At 43.2% G+C, this 21,023-nt stretch overlaps 1 protein-coding gene across 1 annotated transcript in view; it reads left to right on the top strand.

Annotated features, from left to right (window-relative positions):
• ABCD2 (ATP binding cassette subfamily D member 2) overlaps window positions 1-18,805 on the top strand; it is a 63,604-nt gene extending 44,799 nt beyond the window's left edge. The window contains exons 8-10 of the mRNA XM_075016255.1: window positions 3,788-3,872; window positions 8,839-8,964; window positions 12,449-18,805. Of these exons, the coding sequence (XP_074872356.1) occupies window positions 3,788-3,872; window positions 8,839-8,964; window positions 12,449-12,668 (431 nt within the window). The 3' untranslated portion in view covers window positions 12,669-18,805. The remainder of the gene's footprint in view (window positions 1-3,787; window positions 3,873-8,838; window positions 8,965-12,448) is intronic.
• The last annotated feature ends 2,218 nt before the right edge of the window (window positions 18,806-21,023 follow it).

The following is a 21,023-nucleotide window of genomic DNA, read 5'->3' as shown; positions in this document are numbered from 1 at the left end:
GCTGGATTTGGTCTCTGACGCACAAAAGACACAAAGCGTCTACTCAGCTCGGGAAACCTAATAGTGTATTTATTTATAAAGCCCAGAGCACAACACTGTGAAGGTGCTCAGGATGCTGTTCAGTAATTTCACAATAACATTAATTAATAGACATATAAAATATATTAGAAATAAATAAAGCCACATTCAGCATCTAATGATGAAAACACATGGCCAGTAATCCAGAGAAAAGAATTTTAAAAAAAGGAGATAAGGGTCTGTAGAGCTTTAATTCCCCATCCTGTGCACATTTAGCAACTGTCCGTAGCACTGCAGCCGGAGGCATACTGATCTATTTGTTACATTATAAAATCCCCAGACATCTGTTGTAGCCTTCCCCATGCGTGCTCAGTTTTGTGGTTCCAGCATCAATGAACTACTAAGCAAAATGGGACCAGTTCTTGATTTTGCAGCACCCTGGATTATTATTCTTTTGCATTGCAGAAGCCTTGTCAAGACTTGGCTCCCAGTGGCCTTAGCACTATACAGACACACACACACAGACAGACATGTCCTGTGCTCCAGAGAGGTCTCAGTCTGATAACATTCAATCGATCTATGCTTTTGTCAACGAAGCTGTACCACCACTGACCCTCAGGAACGCTCCCTGCCAATCTGCCTATTTTTTTTCAGGATTTTAAAGGACATGTGATTATCTATTGACCCTTTTGCAGCAGCTGAACGCCATCCTTGCCATGCAGATGGGATTCATGGGATGTGCTTTAATGCAGCCCCAAATATGCCCATAACAAATGTCTGCTTTGCGGTTTTGAAAGCAAGAGCAGATGATCGTGAGCCCGTACAAGGAACAGAAGTGGTGTTGCAATCAAATTTACAGTAGTTTAGACATGACCAGAGCGCCACAGGCTGTTAAATCTGTGTCATTTTGTTTGTCGGAGTGATTTATTTATTTATTTATTTTTGGTCGCCAGCTTTGTTACATATATTCTGTTATGTGACTAAACCAACTTTTTAATTGTGAAATGTCTCTGAATCCACTGAAATCCCACAAGCCTGGCTGTTTTGACCTGATAAATGGAGGTCCAGCTGGGGATCGTAGGAGGAGTTTACAAAAGCGATCATGCTCCCTCCGTGTTCCAGCAACCTTTCCTCTTTTTAGCCTTCCACCACTCCATCTCTGGGATAGGCTTCAGGTGGACACAATTCCCACTGCAGACTCTTTGGATCCATCCCAATACATTCCTGGGATCTCCTTTTTTTTCTTTACATGAAAAAAGAGAACATACCCATCAGCCTGAGCTGCTTCCTGAGTGTAGTTGTTCACTTGGCTCTTATGCCCTGTCCCTAGCCTGGTGTCTTAGAGACACACCAAAACGTCTATCAAAACAAAAAGCAGTCAAGTAGCACTTGAAGAAGTGGGTCTGTCCCACGAAAGCTCACCTAATAAACCATTTTGCTAGTCTTTAAAGTGCTACTTGACTGCTTTTTGTTTTGATAGTGTATAGACTAGCGCGGCTTCCTCTTTGTTACCAAAACTTCTGTTTCCCTTGGTTGGAGCTCACCAGAGCCATTGCCTTTGTCTGCTGGGGTGAATCTTCAGAATAGCACTCCATTTGTGTACTGTGCTGGGACATTGCAGCTGGCACACCCTGTTGCAAAGAGCCCCCATGTACAGAATGGCAGAATTCACCTGAATGATAACTCGAAAGGGAGACAATTTTCTTAATAATAGGAAATCAGCTGATAGGAAGCAATATACACCCCTTATACTGAGAGCCAGATAGAGCCGGCATATTTGAGTCAAACATCAGTCTAAAGAACAGCAGATCTTAGGACTGAAAAAGGTATTCTGTCATTCACACACACATACATTACTGAATAATGTGACTGTATTACTATATATTTTACAGACTGATAGAAAATTCTACGAATTCATCTGCCAGCATTGCTGATTTCCATTTCCACTCTCCATCAGGAGACTTACTGAGGCTTCTTAAATGATAAAGGTTTAGCCCTGGCAGGCCCTGGCACAATGCCACCAATGCCGTTCTGTGACCAGCAGCTTACAGCACCCTTGTAAAATCCGGCCTGCACTTTTCCAACCATAGACCAAAGCCATAAATGACACAGTGCACCTTGCTTGACCTTGTTTTTGGGCTTATCTGGTGACTGGTCATTTTGGAGCAGGCAGCAGAAGCAGTGGAAGGTCTTTTGTTGGTCTCTCTGTTCCTCGAGTTACAGTGCTGTTGGGTTGATCTGGAAATGTATCCTCCTGCTCTTCCTCCTATTTCCCCCACCTGTCAGACAGTGTGTCTCTTTCCTCTGTAAGTGACTGATCGGAAGAAATGTGCTTACCCTCATCCCCCAGGTTCATTTCCTCCCTTTTAAAAATAACTCCTCATTTTGCATTGTGCTATCTAGCTTAATTTTATTAACATTTTATTTTTAATAAAGTAGCCCATATGTCAGGCGTATGTTGTAATGCTAACATAAACCCAAGCCCACAATAAGACTAGCAAACAAAATGCATTGGAATAGTTTGTTGTTGTTGTTGTTGTTTTACAGGTTTTTCCATGAGGAAAAGATGCTAAAAGAAATATATGAGAAAAATAGAACCGTATAATCAGTGTCAAATTTTATAGAAGTTGTCACTTTTTTATTAAAGGCTTCATTCAAAAAATGTATAGTTACGTGTGCACATGCTGCCCAGTGTATGTTAGCTGCCCATTTGGGCTTACTGTCTGCATTCACAGGTGTGGAGGCGTGTGTGACAACACCTCTAAGGCTGTGTCTACACTACCACCTTACTTCAAAGCGGGATGGTAAGTAGGGTGTTGGGAGTTTATTAATGAAGTGCTGCAGAGGAGTAAAGGGACTTTGAAGTACCCCAGGCACTTAGAAGTACTGGCGGATAAGCCACGGCTTGATGCGAGCCAGCACTTCGAAGTTGCCACGGGGGGGAATTTGCTTAATGAAATGCTGTGTATGAACCGCAGTGCTTCATTAATAAACTCCCAACACCCTACTTACCATGCTCCCTTCGAAGTAAGGCAGCGAGCCGTGGCTAGACACGAGCCAGCACTTCGAAGTCGCCGCAGTGGGGAATTTATTTAATGAAGTGCTGCATATGCACCGCAACATTTCATTAATAAACTCCCACTACCCTACTCACCGTCCCCCTTCGAAGTAGGGAGGTACTGTAGACACAGCCTAACTGTCTCACCAAAAGCAGAGTGGACATCTATCATTATAACCTGCAATAGCAAGGGAGTCACTCTTATGGTCTCATATTTTGACTCACTGAATTCTCATTTATTTTCTTAGATTTTTCTTTCTCTTTACCCAGTAGATTGATTTTTTTTTTTCTTTTATTTAAAAAAAATCCTATTAATCTTTTAAGACAGTGTAACAAAAACTTTGATGGGATAAACCTGCCAGGACAAAACCCCAAATATTTGCAAAGCTGAAAGAATATGTTTGTCAAACAGATGATGATCAAAAATTTCAGAAGTGCGCAAGTGACTTAGGAGCCTAATGCCATTTTCTAAATTGATGTGGGTTTTGGGAGCCTACTTCATTTGAGAGTCTATGGGATTTAAGATCTGAAGTGTCTTAGGCACTTCGGAAAAATGTATCTAGTGTTTTAATCCACCTCCTTTCCCCCACGCACATCCCGTTAATTTTCTTTCTGTTTTGAATTGGGGATTGAAAACATGCAGGGACTCAATTTTGTATAGCTTCTGTTTTGTACCTTGTAGTCTCCTGTATTATTTGTGTCTTTTTGAAGGCTGGGATGCGGTGATGGACTGGAAAGATGTCTTATCAGGAGGAGAAAAACAGAGGATGGGCATGGCTCGCATGTTCTATCATAAGTAAGTGTATTAATGTGCTTTTCGGGAAGCCAGGCTCTGGAGGCTTCCAATAATAGTTTGAGCAGTGATAGTCTTTATTCCATGTGATATTGGTAAGCAGCTGCATACGAAAAGAAACTTCATTATTTATAAGATGTGTATAAGATCAGCTTTTTAGTTTGGGTAGCACTTCTTGTTTCTGCTTTGCTTTTAGGGACAAATCATTGCATTTTCCAGACATCACAGTCCTTAAATGATCATATGAGGGCAGACCTAGAAATACCATGGGAAGCACTGCCATTCAGGGGGTGTAAGTTTCAGACCTATCCTTTGGACTCTTACCCTTGAATCACCTGTCGCTGGAAACTGCAAAGTCAACACACTCAGCACCTGGAGGGATAGAAGCATCTTGCATTGCTCTTTAGTTACCTTCTCATATCCTAACACTGCAGAATACTACAAGGTCAGCCATGTACTCAGAAGCTCCACCACCATGCACTAAGCATTGTCAGGAAGTGTCAGCCACCAAGGCTTAGTCCTGGGGCTCCGGACTGTGCTCGCACCTCCCTAGGTCCACGCCCTGGTTCAGGGCAGGGCAACAAACAATGGCAGTTCACACAGGAGTCACTAGGCCCAGGCCCCAATTCAGGGTGGGGCAACAAACAACCACTGTTCAAACAGGTTGGGCCTCATTGCAAGGCAGGGGGCCGAGGAGCCCAGACATGCAACTAGAACAGCCAGAGCAGGAGACTGCCAACCAGACTAGGGATAGGCAGTGGAGGAGGCTATCCACTGTGCCCTGGCCCAGGGCTCTATTAGCATCAGATCAGTCTGCTCCTGGGGTCAGCAGGGATCTACATCACAACTTGGTGACCCAGCTACCTGTGGTCCACTTCCAGACTTCCCCCCCCACCCCCGGATCACACCTTAAGGGGCTACAATTTCGGTTCCTCTGTGCCAGGATACAGTGGGGTCTCTGTTCCATGTTGTAGCTCCTCTTCAGTGAGGCCTGGAAGTCCAGGCCAATCCTCAGCCTTCTGCAGAGCTGTCCTGGCCTCCCAACCTGGGAGCTTAGGACTGGCACCTCCCTTCTCTGGTGACTGGGACTGAGCTGCTGGCTGGGGCTTTTATACAGATAGTCCTGCCCCCTGAGTTCTGGTCAGGTGAGTGGGTGGGGCGAGGTTCTGCCTACCAGGGTTCAGGGATGGTTCTTCCCCTCTTGATCAGTGAGCGGCCACCTCTGCTCACTACAGGAAGCAAAAGACATTTAATACCTGTATTATAGTAGTGCCTAAAAGCTGAAAGGGTCTGGACTCCATTGTGCCAGGTCAGGGGTCTGCAACTTGCAGCTCTGGAGCTGCATGGGTGCTTTAAGGACTTCTCTGTGGCTCCCAACACTACAATTGCAAAGTTAAAAAGGACTCTCCTGATTATTTTCTATAAATGATGAATGTCTAAAAGTGACTACACCCCTGCATCCCTACCAGACATGTGAAATTGAGCCCCAGAAGATTGACCGTGAGTAGGTTGATCTCCCAGGCTAGTGTAGACATAGCCCAAGTAGCATAACTAGCTACTTTTGTGGAAACTCAAGAGACCGTGCAACAAGGAAAGTCACTCATGGATGGCGCATATATATAAGAGCGCTGTATCAAAGTATCAGAGCAGCTGTACGGTGATTTCAAAAACAAAAATGAAATAGTTCAGAATCTAGTGCCTTCCAGAGAGAGAGTGAAGGCTCACGAGTGGAAGTCAGGAAGATAGTGGAACAAACACACACACATGTAAAGTGTGAGGAAATATAATATGTAAAAAGTTTATGAACGTCCTGCAGTAAATGTGTATCACATTGGGTGTGCATTGTTTTTTAAATAGGGGTTACGAAAAGTATGGTTTGAAATTATTTATTAAGGACTGTCTCCATATTCACATGTACTGCTGCTCTTGAATTATTGAGGGGTTTTTTTTACTGAATTTGGGGGGGGGGGGAATCTCTTCTCTCCATTTTGGTTGCTGACCACTGTGCCATATGCTGTACACACATATCAAATAACAGTCCTAGTATGGGATTCAAACCTAAATTCCCTGCTGGATATTTTATCTCATAAGAACATAACAATGGCTGTACTGGATTAGATCAGTGGTTTATCTAAGTCAGTCTCCTGTCTCTGACAGTGGCTAGTGCCAGATGCTTCAAAAGGAGTGAACAAAAAAGGCAGTCTTGAGTCATTCATCCCGTCTCATCCAGCCTCATCCTCAGGTAGTTGGGAGTCCAGGGACACCCAAGGCATGAGGTTGCTATTAGCCAATCTGGACCAATCCTCCATGAATGCATCTAATTCTTTTTTGAACCCAGTTATACTTTGGCCTTAACAGCTTTCCATGGTGATGAGTTCCACAGACTGATTGTATACTGTGTGGAGAAGCCTTGCCTTTTGTATACTTTGAACTGCCACCTGATCATTTGAGCAGGTGACCCTCCGCCCACAACTTCTGTTTTGTGAAGGGGTAACTAATACTTCTCAATTCACTCTCTGCATGCCATTCATGATTTTATAGACCTCTTTCAGATCCCCGCTTGTTGTCTCTTTTTCAATCTGAACAATCCCAGTTTTTTAATTTCTCCTCATATGGAAGTTGTTCCATACCGCTAGCCATTTTGGTTGCCCTTATCTGTACCTTCTCCAACTCTAATGTACCTTTTTAAATATGGATTGACCAGAACTGCATGCAGTACACAAGGTGTGGATGTACCATGCATTTGTGCAATGGCATTTATGATAATTGCACATAAAGCAGATGTTTTCAGAGCACTATCCACGATGGTGAAAAGATCTCTTTGAATGGCAACTGGTTATTCAGACTGCATCATTTTTTATATATAGTTGGGATTATTTTTTCTAATGTGAATTATTTTGGAAATATCAACATTGAATTTCATCTCCCATTTTGTCACCCAGTCATCCAGTTTAGTGAGATCCCTTTGTAACTCTTCACAATCAGCTTTGGACTTACAAAATTATTCAAAAATCTGCAAGTTTTGACAGCTCACTGTTCACCCTCTTTAATGGATCATTATGAATATGTTGAACAGCACAAGTCCCAGTACAGCTCCTTGGGGTGACTTCACTATTTACCTTTATCCACTGTGAAAACTGATAATTTATTCCTACCTTTTAACCAGTTACTGATCCATGACTTCCCTTTACAAAAGCCACATTGACTCTTCCCCAACAAATCATATTAATCTCTGCAGCTGATAATTTTGTTCTATGGTAACTGATATATGCCATTCCCAAGGTACTAGTGCAATAGTTCTAGGGCAGGGATCGGCAGCCAACAAAGTAAGAAGAGCCATTTTTTTCAAATTTGGTTAAAAAAATCAATAATTCAAGAGCCACAATGCATATGAATATGAGATGGCCCTTAATAAACAATGTTAAATCATACTTTTAGTACCCCCTATTTTAAAAACAATGCACACACAATGATTTGTAGTGCAATGCATGTTTACTGCAGGACATTCACAAGTTTTTTACATATGCTATTTCCTCACACTTTAAATGTGTGTGTTTGTACCACTGTCTTCCTGACTTTCACTCCAAACCGTCTCTGTCTCTGTCTCTCTCTCTCTCTGGAGGATGCTAGATTCTGAACAATTTCATGTTTGTTTTTGAGCTCACTGTAAAGCTGCTCTGACACTTTGATAAAGCACTCTTTATATATTCACCATCTGTGAATGGCTTTCCTCATTTCATGATCTCTTGAGTTGCCACTAAACTAGCCACAGTTGCACTACTTGGCGACTTCACCCAGTTAGTGAATGTTTTTACTTTGCTCTGCTTTGTGTAGTAGCTCCTCTGCAGCTTTTTTCTGGCATCTTCAGCTGGATACTGTTTGGCAAAAGTAATGTCTTTTTTGAGACAATGCCTCTCGAGGTTGCATTTTTTGTTGGTGGTGAATTTCTCATTGCAAATGAGACATAAAGGGAGCCCAGCCGAACTCCATATAAATATGAAGGTTTGGGTCCATTCAGCTTGAAACTCTCTATTTTCGTCTTTGATTTTTTCCTCTTTTTGGACCCATTCCAACCCCACGTTAATTATGCCAATTTTACTTCACATTTAATTTCAGTTTTCTTTCTTAAAATGCATGTTGCCCTTCACAGCAGGAATGCCGCCAGCTTCCTTTTCCTTTTCAAAATCAAGATTTTATTAGCAACATGATCAAAACACAGATGCAGTATCATATCCCACAATGCACTGCACATACTCAGGCAGGAGTTACCCAACATTTCAAGATTCCATATCATTGGCTCTTTAGACATGAGTTCATTATTGGGCTTTTAGACATTCACCATTTATCAGAAATAATCAGGTTTTGTTTTATTTTGCAATCATAGCGTCGGGAGCCACAAAGAGGTCCTTAAAGAGCTGTATGTGGCTTTGGAGCCGCAGGTTGCAGACCCCTGTTCTATGATATTAAATAAGCCTCACATGCATAATTTAACATCAGTGTTCCATTGTAGCCTGGGGTGTAAGAGGGTGATCTGGGACTGAAACTCATGTCTCTGGAATGGCAGTGCAGTGTATTATCTCTGATCCACCAAGCTGCACTCCTAGGTTAGCCTTTTTAATATATTTTTATTAGTATGTTGGATCTTCTCATAATATTGTACAACACATGCAAACTTTTTGCTAATCTGCTACACATAGAATGAACACTTGACCCCCCATGCACTAGTTGGTTATGATAAAAGGCAAAGGCAGTTTTACTTGAGTAAGGACTTGAGGACTGGGGCCATTGTGCTGTAGCATAACAACTTACAGTGCCAGCTGAGTCACAGTGGTCTCTGAACACTAATTATCTTGCCAAACTAGAAGCATCAACTCTGTTCCTTAAATTAAGCATCGTATTTAAGTGTTACGTATATTGGAACATTGTGCAAAACCTAAATGAGTAATACAGTCTCTCTTTCTTTTGAAAGACCAAAATATGCATTGTTGGATGAATGTACGAGTGCTGTCAGCATTGATGTTGAAGGAAAGATATTCCAAGCTGCAAAAGCTTCTGGGATATCCTTACTTTCTATTACACACAGACCTTCTCTTTGGTGAGTATGTCCAAATACGTGTAACGGGGACAATATCTGTAGCTTTCAATCAGATGAAAGACTATTCTTCTGTGAACCAATACCTATGGTCTTTTAAGATAACTTGACTACAATAACAGACATGTAAATGCATTCAGTATTGATTTCTCCCCTTTTTGTGCATCTGTTTATTTTCTTTTTAAAATGCATTTAAATGTTTCACTCTTAATAGTGACATGCAGGTAGCTAAAGAGCCAATTAGTTAACACATCATGTCACAGCTGCAGCAAATATTACCATATTATTTCATAAACACAAAGGGAAGGGCTACATCTCAAGCAGGCTGTTCATTGCTTGGGAGAAGATGACCAATATATCACTGAGACGCTCCTCCTTTGCCTTGCTCAAGAAGGAACAGACCAAGCATTTTTTCACATCAATTATGTATTTTAATCCTGCCATGTTGTTTACCTCTCAGTGCATTCCCAAGTAGAAAAGTTATACTTCATACAGGTTGAACGTCTCTCATCCGGCACCCTTGGGTCTTGACTGGGGTCGAACAAGAGAATTTTCTAGACCACAGGAGATCAGTATTGTCTAGCACATTAGAAACACTTCCCCTGCTTACTGGGCTCCTAGAAGACATTTACTTGTAAATTACAGCTAAATAACAGCACAGAATACCAAGAGTCTGGACTGGTGTCTGGAAACAAACTTTGTGGAGCTACAGGAAACTTGGCCACACCCATGATAAGTGGTCATCCAACTAACTAAAATCATGCTGGATTTATGGATGTTGCCAGAGGAGAGGATTCCAGATTAAAGAGGTTCAACCTATATTTACAAATCAGGTTGTTGATACAAAGCAAAATATTTGGAGAGTGGTAGACCTTTCTGAACTAGGCTATGGCAACTATGAAAGATCCCAGTGAAGGAAATATTTCTTTCAAGCATATCAAGTAGTCGAGCTGTATAAATGTTCAGTGCAAAGAAAGTAAAAGAGAACCCAATTGTTGTTGTTGAATTCTAAAGTCCAGGTTTTCTGCTTCTTTTTTTTTTTTATCTGTGACAAAAGGACTTGTAGTAACTTGACCTCACAGTTGAAATATACTGTTCCATTACCTTAGTGTCCCTGAGAAAAAGGATTGCTTCTGCCACTTTCAGGCTAGTCATAGCAAAAAGGAAAGCATGTGCCAGGATCGGGGCCTAAATTATTAAAAAAAAAAAAAAATTCAAATGATAGGAAATTGGGAAGAATAGATGTTTGCTGCCTGCTGCAAGCTCAGCTCTTATTTTGAAGAGAATAGAGTACATTTAAACATGAAAATACTATTTATATATAAAAAGGGACAAGGTGATTTTAAAGCCACTGGACAAGAAAGCGAATATCTAGTCAGTACAGGAGAGGGGTTGTCTACCCTACAGGAGAGTGAGAAGCCAAAGCATGCCTCTACGTATTGGTTTGGACTGAAGGGCTTTAGAGGTTAAAATTCCCACTCTTCTTACTTTCCTTCAGATAGTTATGCTGGTCAGGCAGATTTTGAGTTCCTCCTGTTTCTCTGTTTATCAATATTATGAACTGATCTATGGTTTGATTGCAAGAGATATACATTTTAACACATCCAGTTCATAGATTTATGAGGAATGTACATTGTGCAGGTGGAGGTGATGCTCTTGGGGTCTTGAATGGGAAGACGGTAGTACCACATTCTGGACTATGGACTTAAAACTTCTTCAGCTCAGCTATGCATCCCTAGGCAGTGTAGAGACAGAAGATCAGATTATGAACTGTTCTGTCCTCCTCAAGGACAACACTAGACAATACGGTTATTTTATGTTTCATGCAGCAGATTGGCGGCTCTCCCAGACAGCGCTAATCAGCCATCTCAGGCTATTTTCTTCTCAGGACAGTGCCTTCTTTCTAATGCATGTGACTTTTGGGAGGGGGCGTCAGAGGACTGGTTAAGTAATCTGTGCTATACAGAACAATGGGTACAAAGTGACTGTTACAATGATACAGTTGTATCACATCTGCTGATTTTGTAATAAATAGTGGAAGTTTAATTTCTCACGACTCCTTTATGGAATGTCATGCCTTTTATAATCACCACTTCGTGCTGTGGAATCAATAAACTTCACTGTCAGGTACCCAGCTCATCACAGCATATCTGCTGGCAGCTCTCCCACCCTGTGTTCTTTAAGTGTCGGAATGTATTTTGAAAAAGCGCACCTACACATCCTGTAATATTTCTTTGAGCACGCCTTGCCTCTGACTGAAAGATCTATGACACCGGAGCAGGGTTTTGGTTAGGTTTTTTTCCCCACCCCTTGAAAATCAAGTAATGCTGGGGGACTAGTGTGTTTGGACAAGCAAACCTTACAGTCAGGACTTGATATTCAGAAAAATTGATCTGTAACATAAAATAAGTAGGGTCTCACCAATAGCAGTCTGCTGCATCCTGCCCTGCAAAATACGGGGACCTGCTGGTAGGAAGCTATAATATCACAACAGTAACATAAATAAAATCCAGTAGGTTGTGTGCTCCCTCCCGTCAGTGAGGTTGGCAGACACCATTTTATAGAAACGAGGACGTAGGCCTTCTCTAGCAGTCCCAGAGCTGTGCAGTTGTGTGATGACAGCTGTGATGCCCAGGTGTGACAGGGGCTCCCTGCAGCATGAGGCGTTCAGGTAAGTAAGTGTCCATGGAGAGCAGCTGCCGACTCCCATCAGGTGGGTGGGCAGAAGAGAGAGAACAGCTCCTGCCAACTTTTCTGCGGGTGGCCGAGGAGGTGCAGTGGTCTTGGCTGGTTTGGTTATTGCCGTTAGGAAAGGGGGCTCCCTGCTGCCATTCCCCTGGGGACAAGGAGTCCCGGCTGCTGCTGTTACGGCATCTGAAGAAACAGGGATATGGCTTAGCAGTTGCTGTTGGGGGAGCTGAAGCAGATGGGGGGCAGCTTCATCCACCACTGCTTTTCCTCATTGGGCAGTCTGGAAGTGGTGGGAGAGCCCCTCAGAGCAGAAGGCAGTGAACCAGCACTACTGCTAATCCAACTGAGAGCTCTCGCCAGCACCACCTGAGCAGGGAGCCCAGAGAGGGCAGGGTGGGAGCTCAGTATTGCAAACCACTGCTTGTCTTTGTCTACGCTCTGGGCTCAGCACTAGGGTGGCAATATAGATGGCTGGCCAGCAACTGCTGAATCCCTGTGTAGGCAAGGCCTTTCAGCCCATCCCACTAACTTTCAGTGAGACTCAGACTAACAAGAAGTTACTTTTTGAAAATGGGAATGGCGCTTCCAAATCACATATCTGCTTTTAAACGCTTTAGCCAGTGATGTGAAAAACAGCCAGTCTCAGCCCTAGTGCTACTGCAGCGTGAAGATCTTTGATGCAGAAGTGCCTTGCTCAAAGTGAGCCTTTAGGCACTTAACACTCAAGAGTCTCAAACCGTATTTACGGAGGTGTCCCAAAAGCCATTCATTGCTAATATTTTAAATTCTTCTGCAGGAAGTACCACACTCACTTGCTGCAGTTCGATGGAGATGGGGGCTGGCATTTTGAACAGTTGGACACTGCTATCCGCTTGTCACTCAGTGAGGAAAAACAAAGACTGGAATCCCAGCTTGCAGGAATTCCTGAAATGCAGCAGAGACTGAACGAACTTTGCAAAATCTTAGGAGAAGATTCAGTGCTTAAAACTATGGACAAAGAGGATGAGACATCTTAATTTATGTTTTGAAATTTTTAATTATTTTTTTAGTTAAAAGCTTCATGGATTTAAAGACACTTGTTTGCATGCATTGTGGTAGGCTTAGAGCAGCAGAAAATAGTTCTTTATAAGATTTTAGCCTTTTAGTGTTACGGAAGAAAGTAGCTTGAACCCTGAAAAGTAGATCAGCAAATGCACTGTGTACAAGATTAGTCATGGCAGCTTATAGTAATTCCTAGTGAAAGCCCAATTCACTGCACAGAGTTACCGGCATGGTTAGATTTGCTTGGTGGATTCTTGCTTGGGAGTTGGCAGTTTGACATGAAAGCACATTCTGCCTGTCATGTGCATTTGATATGCTGGCTAAACAAAGCAAATATGGCATGTAACTCAGGCATGGAGTAACGCAAGGCAGGCTTTGGGTGAGTATGCAAATTCATGCAGAAACCTAATTTGGGTACAAGGAAACATTTTACTGTCCAGGCAAAACAGATCTGTGCCTCAGCTGAGCCATGTGCATGTTGTTAGCTGCATGTCTATAACAAATAACGATATGACTGGCAGCCCAGAAGACAACTGTTATAACAACAGACATACAACTATCCTTTCAACCAGTGAACCAGGATTTGACAAGGCAAGTAATACACAGAGTACAGTCTGCCACAGTGCTTAAATTCAGAAGCCTTTTTTCCTTAAGACAAGTACTTTAATTCCTTGTAACCTTTCAAGGGATTATGTATGCCCTTTATTCAGTATACTTTGATATTTAAGGCACTGGCTCCTGAGTCAGGGCTCTTGGGTTCTGTTCCTGGCTCTGCCACCAACCTGCTGTGACCTTGAGCAAGTCACTACCCCCATGCCTCAGTTTCCCTATCTATAAAAAGAGGCTATTGAGACTTGCTCACTGGTATAAGGCACTTGTGATCAACTGATGAACAGACCTATCTACGATGCAAGTATGTTTATGAATAAATCTTTTAGTTTTCATGAGCTACCACCCTGATTATAAAAATACCCAAAAATTAGAGCTCTTTAAAATGTCAAAGCACTATAGCCATTGGTTAATGCACACAGCCCCTCAGGAAGGTACATAAACATTGCTGTCCTTTTGTATAAATGGGAGAACACACAAGTTCAGAAGTTGGTAATTGTGTGTGCACCTCTCTTTTACCTCTGTGGGAGCTGTGGCTGCTCTGAACCTCTGAGTGTTAGCTTAAGAGGGACTCAAGTGCAGAACGCTTCGGGCAAGACTGACCTTCTGAGTCTCTTGCCCAAGGCCAAACTTGCAGCGAGTCAGTGTGTGAGCCTGGAATAGGTTCTTGAATTCCTCAAGAACACATTGGCTCTGTGCCTCTGACCTCCACACAGTTTGCCACATCCTGTTGTTTCACTTGGCAGCAGCGCAATGGGAGGAGCAAGATCCTGCAAGCCAGAAATGTGCAACTATCCCTTCCCCCTCTGCTACAACCGGCTGCTCATCATGGATAGCTCTGGAACGTAGAAAGGTTAAGAAGGGGGGGGGAAATGGATCTGAAGCTGGATGTGTCTGTTTTGCTTAAAAGAAGGGAGAGTTAATTCTTAGGGGACTGTTACGTGACCAGGGGTTCCTGTAAGCTGGGTGCAACCAGTCAGGAGAGATCCAGATGTCTCTCAGCTGAACAGCAGCGTGCCCAGAGATAGGGCTGTGTTGCTCCTGCTGGTGCAATAAATATGTATTCCACACATGGATGGAAAAGGTTAGAGGGAACGTTGTATGTGACTGTTGCTTTGCAGGCTGGCAAAGCTCAGTTGCAAACACAAAGTGTAAAGGCTCAGGGAGAGGTTTTAGGCCATTTGCTTTGCTGTACTCACTGCTAGTGTTTCCATGAAGTGTGCCAGACTGGAGTCACATGGATGATAGTCACTGAGACAGCAGCTCAATAAACTTGCTCTAGAAAAGGCTCCAAAACCTCTGTGTTTACCACATTAAAAATCTTTGCCACTGCCCTTCGTTGGGATTTTTGTGAGGTGGAGACCCACAGAGGACTCCAAAGCCATCCTGTCTCTGCCCCTTCTCTGATAATCACCACCCACTTTTCACAGCTCGAGAGGCTCTTGTTTGGTGGCAGTGCAGCTGCCTAACAGACACGTAGCTGTACCTTAGAAATTGCAGCATCAGAACTATTCACATTCTGTAATATCCTCAGCCCCACAACTCCCTGGGTAGGAGAGAATAATGTTACAGAAAGACACTGTGACTTGTTCAAGATATCAAAGGAAGGATAGAGCATGCAGGGAATTGAACCCAAGTGCCAGGCTAGCCCCTAACCACTAGACTTTCCTTTCTCTCTTTTCTTGCTGAGCTTTCTGCCACCAGCGATCTCCGCCCTGAGCTACAGCAGACTCTGCAATGAACTCTCGTTCTTATTCTGGACTGCCGAGTCCCTTTTGTCTCCTCTGTTCCAAAGGGGCTTTGTGTACTTACTGTTGCATCAGTTGTTTGCTGTTCTCATTAGGAGTTTCCTCAGACACTCCACTAAGATGTCTCAGTATAACAGAACAGAACAGGATGCCCTGGAGATCATGGGAAAACAATTGGGAAATTAAATACCCAGCATAATTACATGCTGCGGTGTAAAGCAAAGACTGGAGGATACTGATTTGGCTGGTGATGTGCGTGCATTTCAATTTGCAAACTTCTCTGTCATTTTCATCCCAAAGATTTTATTTTCTTTCTCTTAGCCCTCCAGGAAAAATATGTAAATGTTCAGAAAAACCCAGGGTGTGAAAAATCTCTATTACAAATGAACATAACCTGAAAAAACTGGCTGGCATTATACCACGGTAACATGTAGTGTTGTGTGCAGCATGAGGTTAATAGGTCCAAAGCATAAGGCCAGTTCCTGGTTTTGGTAGCTTTGTATCCATCTTCTGGCATTACCCAAGGAGTCCCTTAGTACAGGGGACCTTCATGGATAGCAAAGTTGGTTCCACATCAGCACTCTCAGGCTGTGTCTACACAGCTGTGTTATGCCTGAATAAGCTATTCCGGAAGGGGTATTCTGCACTATCTTATCCGGAAATAGCGCAACTATGTACAAAATGCATTTTGAAATAGTGCTCAGCTATTTGAAATAGAGCGTTTACACACACAAGAGCTTATGTCAAAATAGAACCGTTGGCTGCACTATGGCTTATTTCAAAATAGGCTCTATTCCCTGTCTATACAGCTCTTTCTGTGAAATACCAATTTTGAAATAAGCACTATTCCGGGTACACTGAGCTTTACCAATTTCGAAATAAGGCATCTGCTATTTTGAAATTATTTCAGAATAGTGTCTGTGTAGACACACAGTTATTTTGAAATGGCAGCTGCTATTTCAAAATAACTTTGTTTTGTAGACATACCCTTGCAGTGCTGCATCTAAGGGGGATGGTGGAGAAAGGAGTGGAGTGGTGCTGTTTCCAACGATTCCCCAGTTGTTAGAAAGGCATTTTTCTTTAAGGCTGTTCTTACTTGTGCTGGGAGGTAGCTTGGCACCTCTCCACAGACCCCTGGATTGGGGTGCAAAGAGCAGCCAGTGTAGCTCTAAAATGGGGCCCATGGTTCATAAACTCCCACTGAAATACTTCAAATGGGGTCTGAAAAATATTACTAAAGGCAACAGTGGAAACCCTCATTCTAGGAGCTATCCTTGCCACTACTAAAACCTACAGCCCATTAAAGCATCATAGAAAGACAGTCTTGGAAGAAGAAATGTCTAGAAGTTTTAATTTATTTTTCTCATTGTTTTAAAATGAAATTCTCTGGAAAAATGTATACAAATTGCAAACTGCTGTGAAATCAGCCCTGTTATGTTGAAATCAAACTGGAACCGACTGGATAATGTTGCCATAAACCCTGTAAAGTGTGGTGCATGTTTCCTGGGGCTGGTAATGTGATGAAGTATCCACTCCAGTTCAGCCATACAGCACAAATCATTTAACACTCTAGTCTGTGACTTTAATTCCAGTTGGTATGAAAAGAAGCTGACCGCTTTGGTATACGTGACATCCTGCACTGTACTGGCCCTTTCCAAATGGCTACGATATGTTACATTTACCCCCGATCATGTTTCATGCAAAGTTATTCTGCCTGTGACTCACCATATTCAAATTTGATTTTTGTGGTTTGAAAACAAGCCACCCTGGAGATTTTCCCAGTAACCTTTCTGAACTGCTCCAGATGCTAATCATAAAGGCTGTAGGGCCCAATCCCGGTTCCTCGTGCTTCCCTTGAATGTTTTACCATGGCCGTACTGGGAACATGATGGAGCTGATACAGAGCCCATATGTGACTCTTCAGATCCAGTCTGGAGTAAGAGCTGAGGGGGTTGGAGGCATGCTGCTTCCAGGGGAGCTCTAGGAGGCACTGTAATTGAGGCTTGGTCTACACTAGGCAGGAAAGTCAACTGGAGATATGCAATTCTAGCTATGGTGATTGCATAGCTAGAATACTTATCTGCAATCGACTTACCAGGCTGTTCTCACTGAGGAAGGTCGATGGGAGAGCTTCTCCCATCGACCTCCCTTACTTCTCATGATAGGGTGGAGTACAGGCCTCAACTGCTGACCCCGGAAAGGTCGATTTTGAGCATCCTTGCCAGATGTGCAAAGTTGAACCCCAGAAGATGGACCCTGAGTGGCTGGATCTTGCAGGTAGTGTAGCCTTGGCCTGAGTCAGGCACAGGGTGCAAGTGGCTGTCTATCTCCAGGGATATCAACCAGCCAGCTACCTCAGGAGGATGGAATGAGGCATGTCCCTCCACATCCCTTTTCTGTGCTTCTGTGGGCACTGTCCTTTCAGTGTCCTTTCATGCTGCAAGTGCATGTTGTCTCCAGTCTCAGCACAGGTTGACAGGAAGACCCCTCCTTGGTCCACAGCCTCTGAGACAGTTAGCTCCTCACTCCCACTGGTTTCTCTGAAAGGTGGGGGGCCCACATATCTTTGAGGGACTAGGCCCTTGTGCCTACTTTCCCTTTGCAAGCCCACGTAGAGGTAGCCCACAGCTGAGTTCACTTTTTCAGGAATTTCATGTGCTATAATCATTATAAGATTCGGGCTAGGTCCTGGAAGATACAGAGCACTTCCGGCTGGTGGTGAACATCCTTAAATGCTATTCAAGTTAATGAAAATTCAGGGCTCTCAGCACTCTACAGATGCTGATGATTACAGGAGAAAAGGCCTGGAGCAGAATTAATACAATCTCAGGAATGGGGAAAGTTTATGTCTGGAAATAAAATACAAATTATCCAGCAAAACTAATTAGTTGATGTTCAGGTTATTGGGATTTGTTGAGTGTCGGTTGGTTTTTTTTTAAACAAGTAGTGAATCAGTGTCTGCTCCCTGTGTATTAACACTGCAACTGTGATGAATGTTTGCTTTCTGATCAGGTTTATTCTATGTGGCTACGTCTATACTACAAATCTCTTTCGAAAGAGTGCAGCCGCAAAAAAAAAAAAAAAAAGTGGATCAAAAGAGTGTTCTGCTCTTTTTGAAAGATGGTGTCCACACAGCCTCTGCTCTTTCCAAAGAATGGGCCAGGGATCGAAAATGAAGTCTGTTCTTTCTAAAGAAGCTTTCAAAGGTGGGCACTCTTCCTGAAACAGGAAAGGAAGAGCAATTTCGAAAGGAGCGCCACATTCTTTCGATTTACTTTTAAAAGAAAGCTTTTCGTGTGTAGACACCCCATGGGCTCCTTCGAAAGACTCCCCTTCTTTCAAAAGATTTTTTTCGAAAGAACTTCCCAGTGTTGACGCAGCCTATGACTTCTCCCTTTAGGGCTGGATTCTGCTCTCTCAGACCAAACTCCATTAAAATCAAAGGGCATTGTGTCTGCATGAGGAATGCAGGACTTGTCCCTTAAGGAACTCAACTGGGGAATTCACAATAGCAACGTTCTCCCTGAAGCCACTAAGCATCTCATTTCTGTAATACAGTAAATACCAATGATCTGTGTGCACGTGCAAAGCATTTTATAAACTTATGTTCAGAGGTTTCACCAATATAGCATTTAAAAAGAATGAATTGCTCAACGTTGTCTTTGTTCTGTTTACATTTGGTTGTAATGTAATAAATTCTGCTTTCCAGTTGTAATTTATTTCAACACCAAATAAAAACATGATGTTTGCTTTAAGATTGCACAACACTATTTTTGTGCCATTCAATAGGCAATCCAAAGAGCACATTGGATCTTTGTCGGCACTATGTTAAGGCTTTGGCTACGTTGCACTTTTGTTGGTAAAACTTTGCGGTGTGAAAGACAAACACACAAACTACACCCCAACTGACAAAAGTTTTACTGGTAGTGCTTGTTGGAGGGAGGCACTCTTCAACTGAAAGCTATCACTGCGTATTGGAGGTGGCTCTCTAATAAGTTCTCCTGCTAGTGGTTAACCAGAAGTCCTTACACCAGCACAGCTCTAGTAGCACAGTTGTACTGCTGGAAGGTATGCAGCGTGGATGTAGCCTAAGGCTACGTCTACATGAGAGGGTTTTTCCAGCGAAACTGGGGTTTTGTGGGGAAAAAACCCACAGAGCATCTACACACAAAATGTGCCTTGTTGACAGTCTGTCAGCAAAGCTCAGCACATCCACTGGCAGTGTTATACCTCTCCACATTCCGGTGTAATGTCTTTCTCAACAGTTTTCTGTCTACAAAAAGGCTACGTAGATGTTCTGGGGACCCTCTGTTGACAGACAGGGCTTCCAGTTCACCAGGCAGCCCTGTTTGCAGAGCTCCCAGTCAGCAGCTCTGTCAAGAGAGGGCCAGGCCCTTTGGCTGTTCTCCATGGACAAAGCAGATTGCTCTCGCGATCCACTTTTATGTGTAGATACACTCTGTTGACAGAAGTTTTGCCAGGAAATCCCTTCCAACAGTCACTTCTGTTGACCAATGCTTCTCGTGTAGATGTAGCCTAAAAGAGCACCCTGCTAGGGGTGGCACGTCATTTCTGAGGAGGAAAAACTTCATGACATTTTTCAGTCTCTGAAGTGAAAACATGCATTGCCTTCATAGAGGAGTAAGGCGATGAGGTCCACAAAGGTACCTGAGTACCTAATACTCCTTGATTTTGAAGGGATTTAGGTACCTAATAGTCTTTGAGACTGTGGACTTTGCTGTCTAGGACAGACTAAATTGACTGGCTGCTGTGTGGCTTCTCATGTGCCAGGCTCGCCTTAGACTGGAATTGATTTGTGACAAGAATGCAGGCACTGTTTGCAGTGCAGTTTAGAGAGAGCACAGGCAGGATCAGCTGGCATTAGCTGGACCAGGTGACCCCAAAGGGTGTCATGGTAAGTTTTAACCCTATGGCACCATCATAACCTACAAGTATCAGAACTTTCACAGACATCCCAGGCAAGGTATTTGCTCAACACCTTTGCTGTTATGCTATAGACAGCCAGAGCCTATGCCCCAGAGTCTGAAAAGAAACAGGACACTCAGCATATCTCCACTGCAATTAAAAACCCACGATTGTCCCAGGCCAACTGATTTAGGCCCATGGGGTTTGGACGAAGGGACTGTTTAATCGTGTGTAGAGATTCAGGCTGGGACCTAGAACCCTGTGAGGTGGAAGGGGCTCAGAGCTCAGGTTGCAACCTCAGCCAGAATTAAACAGCTCCTTAGCCCAAGCCCTGTGATTGTGAGTCAACTAGCCTGGGTCAGACCTGCATGTCTAACTGAAGTGTAGCCAGACCCTCAGGCTCTGAGTCTGCCCCACATTTAATTATATTGAGAGGCTTGAAGCAGGTGCTCTGCAAGATGTAGAAAGCAAACGGCATCATGCCCAGGCTTGCTCGTCAGGCGTTCATGCTGCTTCGGACCCCAGTTCTCCTCAGTGAGCAGTTCCAGGGAAGACCAGCTTTGGTTACGACCCACAGTGTGACCCCCCACATACTCCCATTCCCAGTGTGTTCTGCACTGTCCAGCCCTCGCTGGTAGTTCAGATATTAGAGGTCTACAGCCTTCATAAGTACTCAATGTGCAACAGTTTGCTTTTTTAATTGGAGTTACCAAACAATTCAGTTTAAACACAACACTGCATTAGATTTGATTAAAAAATAAAACATGTTTTTTACACCTTTAAGAGAGGTTTTAGGTGAATACAAGGCAGTAGAGTCAGAAATGGTTACAAGAGAAATAAAGATAAAATGTCTTCTAGTAACCAAAACATAACTAGATGTAGCTCAAGATAAAATCCTTACAAGTTCCCAGCAGAGTTGCTGACCAAGTCAGCTTCTGCCCCACCAAAGTTCAAAGGGATGTTGGCCTCGTAGGAGAAAAAGCAAGCGAGCAGCAGAAAGAGAGAGAAAGTGTGTGTCTGTACCTCGGCTGCTTTCACCCTTCACTA

The sequence above is a fragment of the Carettochelys insculpta genome, chromosome 1 (assembly GCF_033958435.1).
Source record: "Carettochelys insculpta isolate YL-2023 chromosome 1, ASM3395843v1, whole genome shotgun sequence".
NCBI classification, from domain to species: Eukaryota; Metazoa; Chordata; order Testudines; family Carettochelyidae; genus Carettochelys; species Carettochelys insculpta.
Note: the sequence above shows the minus strand (reverse complement) of the source record. Positions and strands in the feature narration are given on the sequence as shown.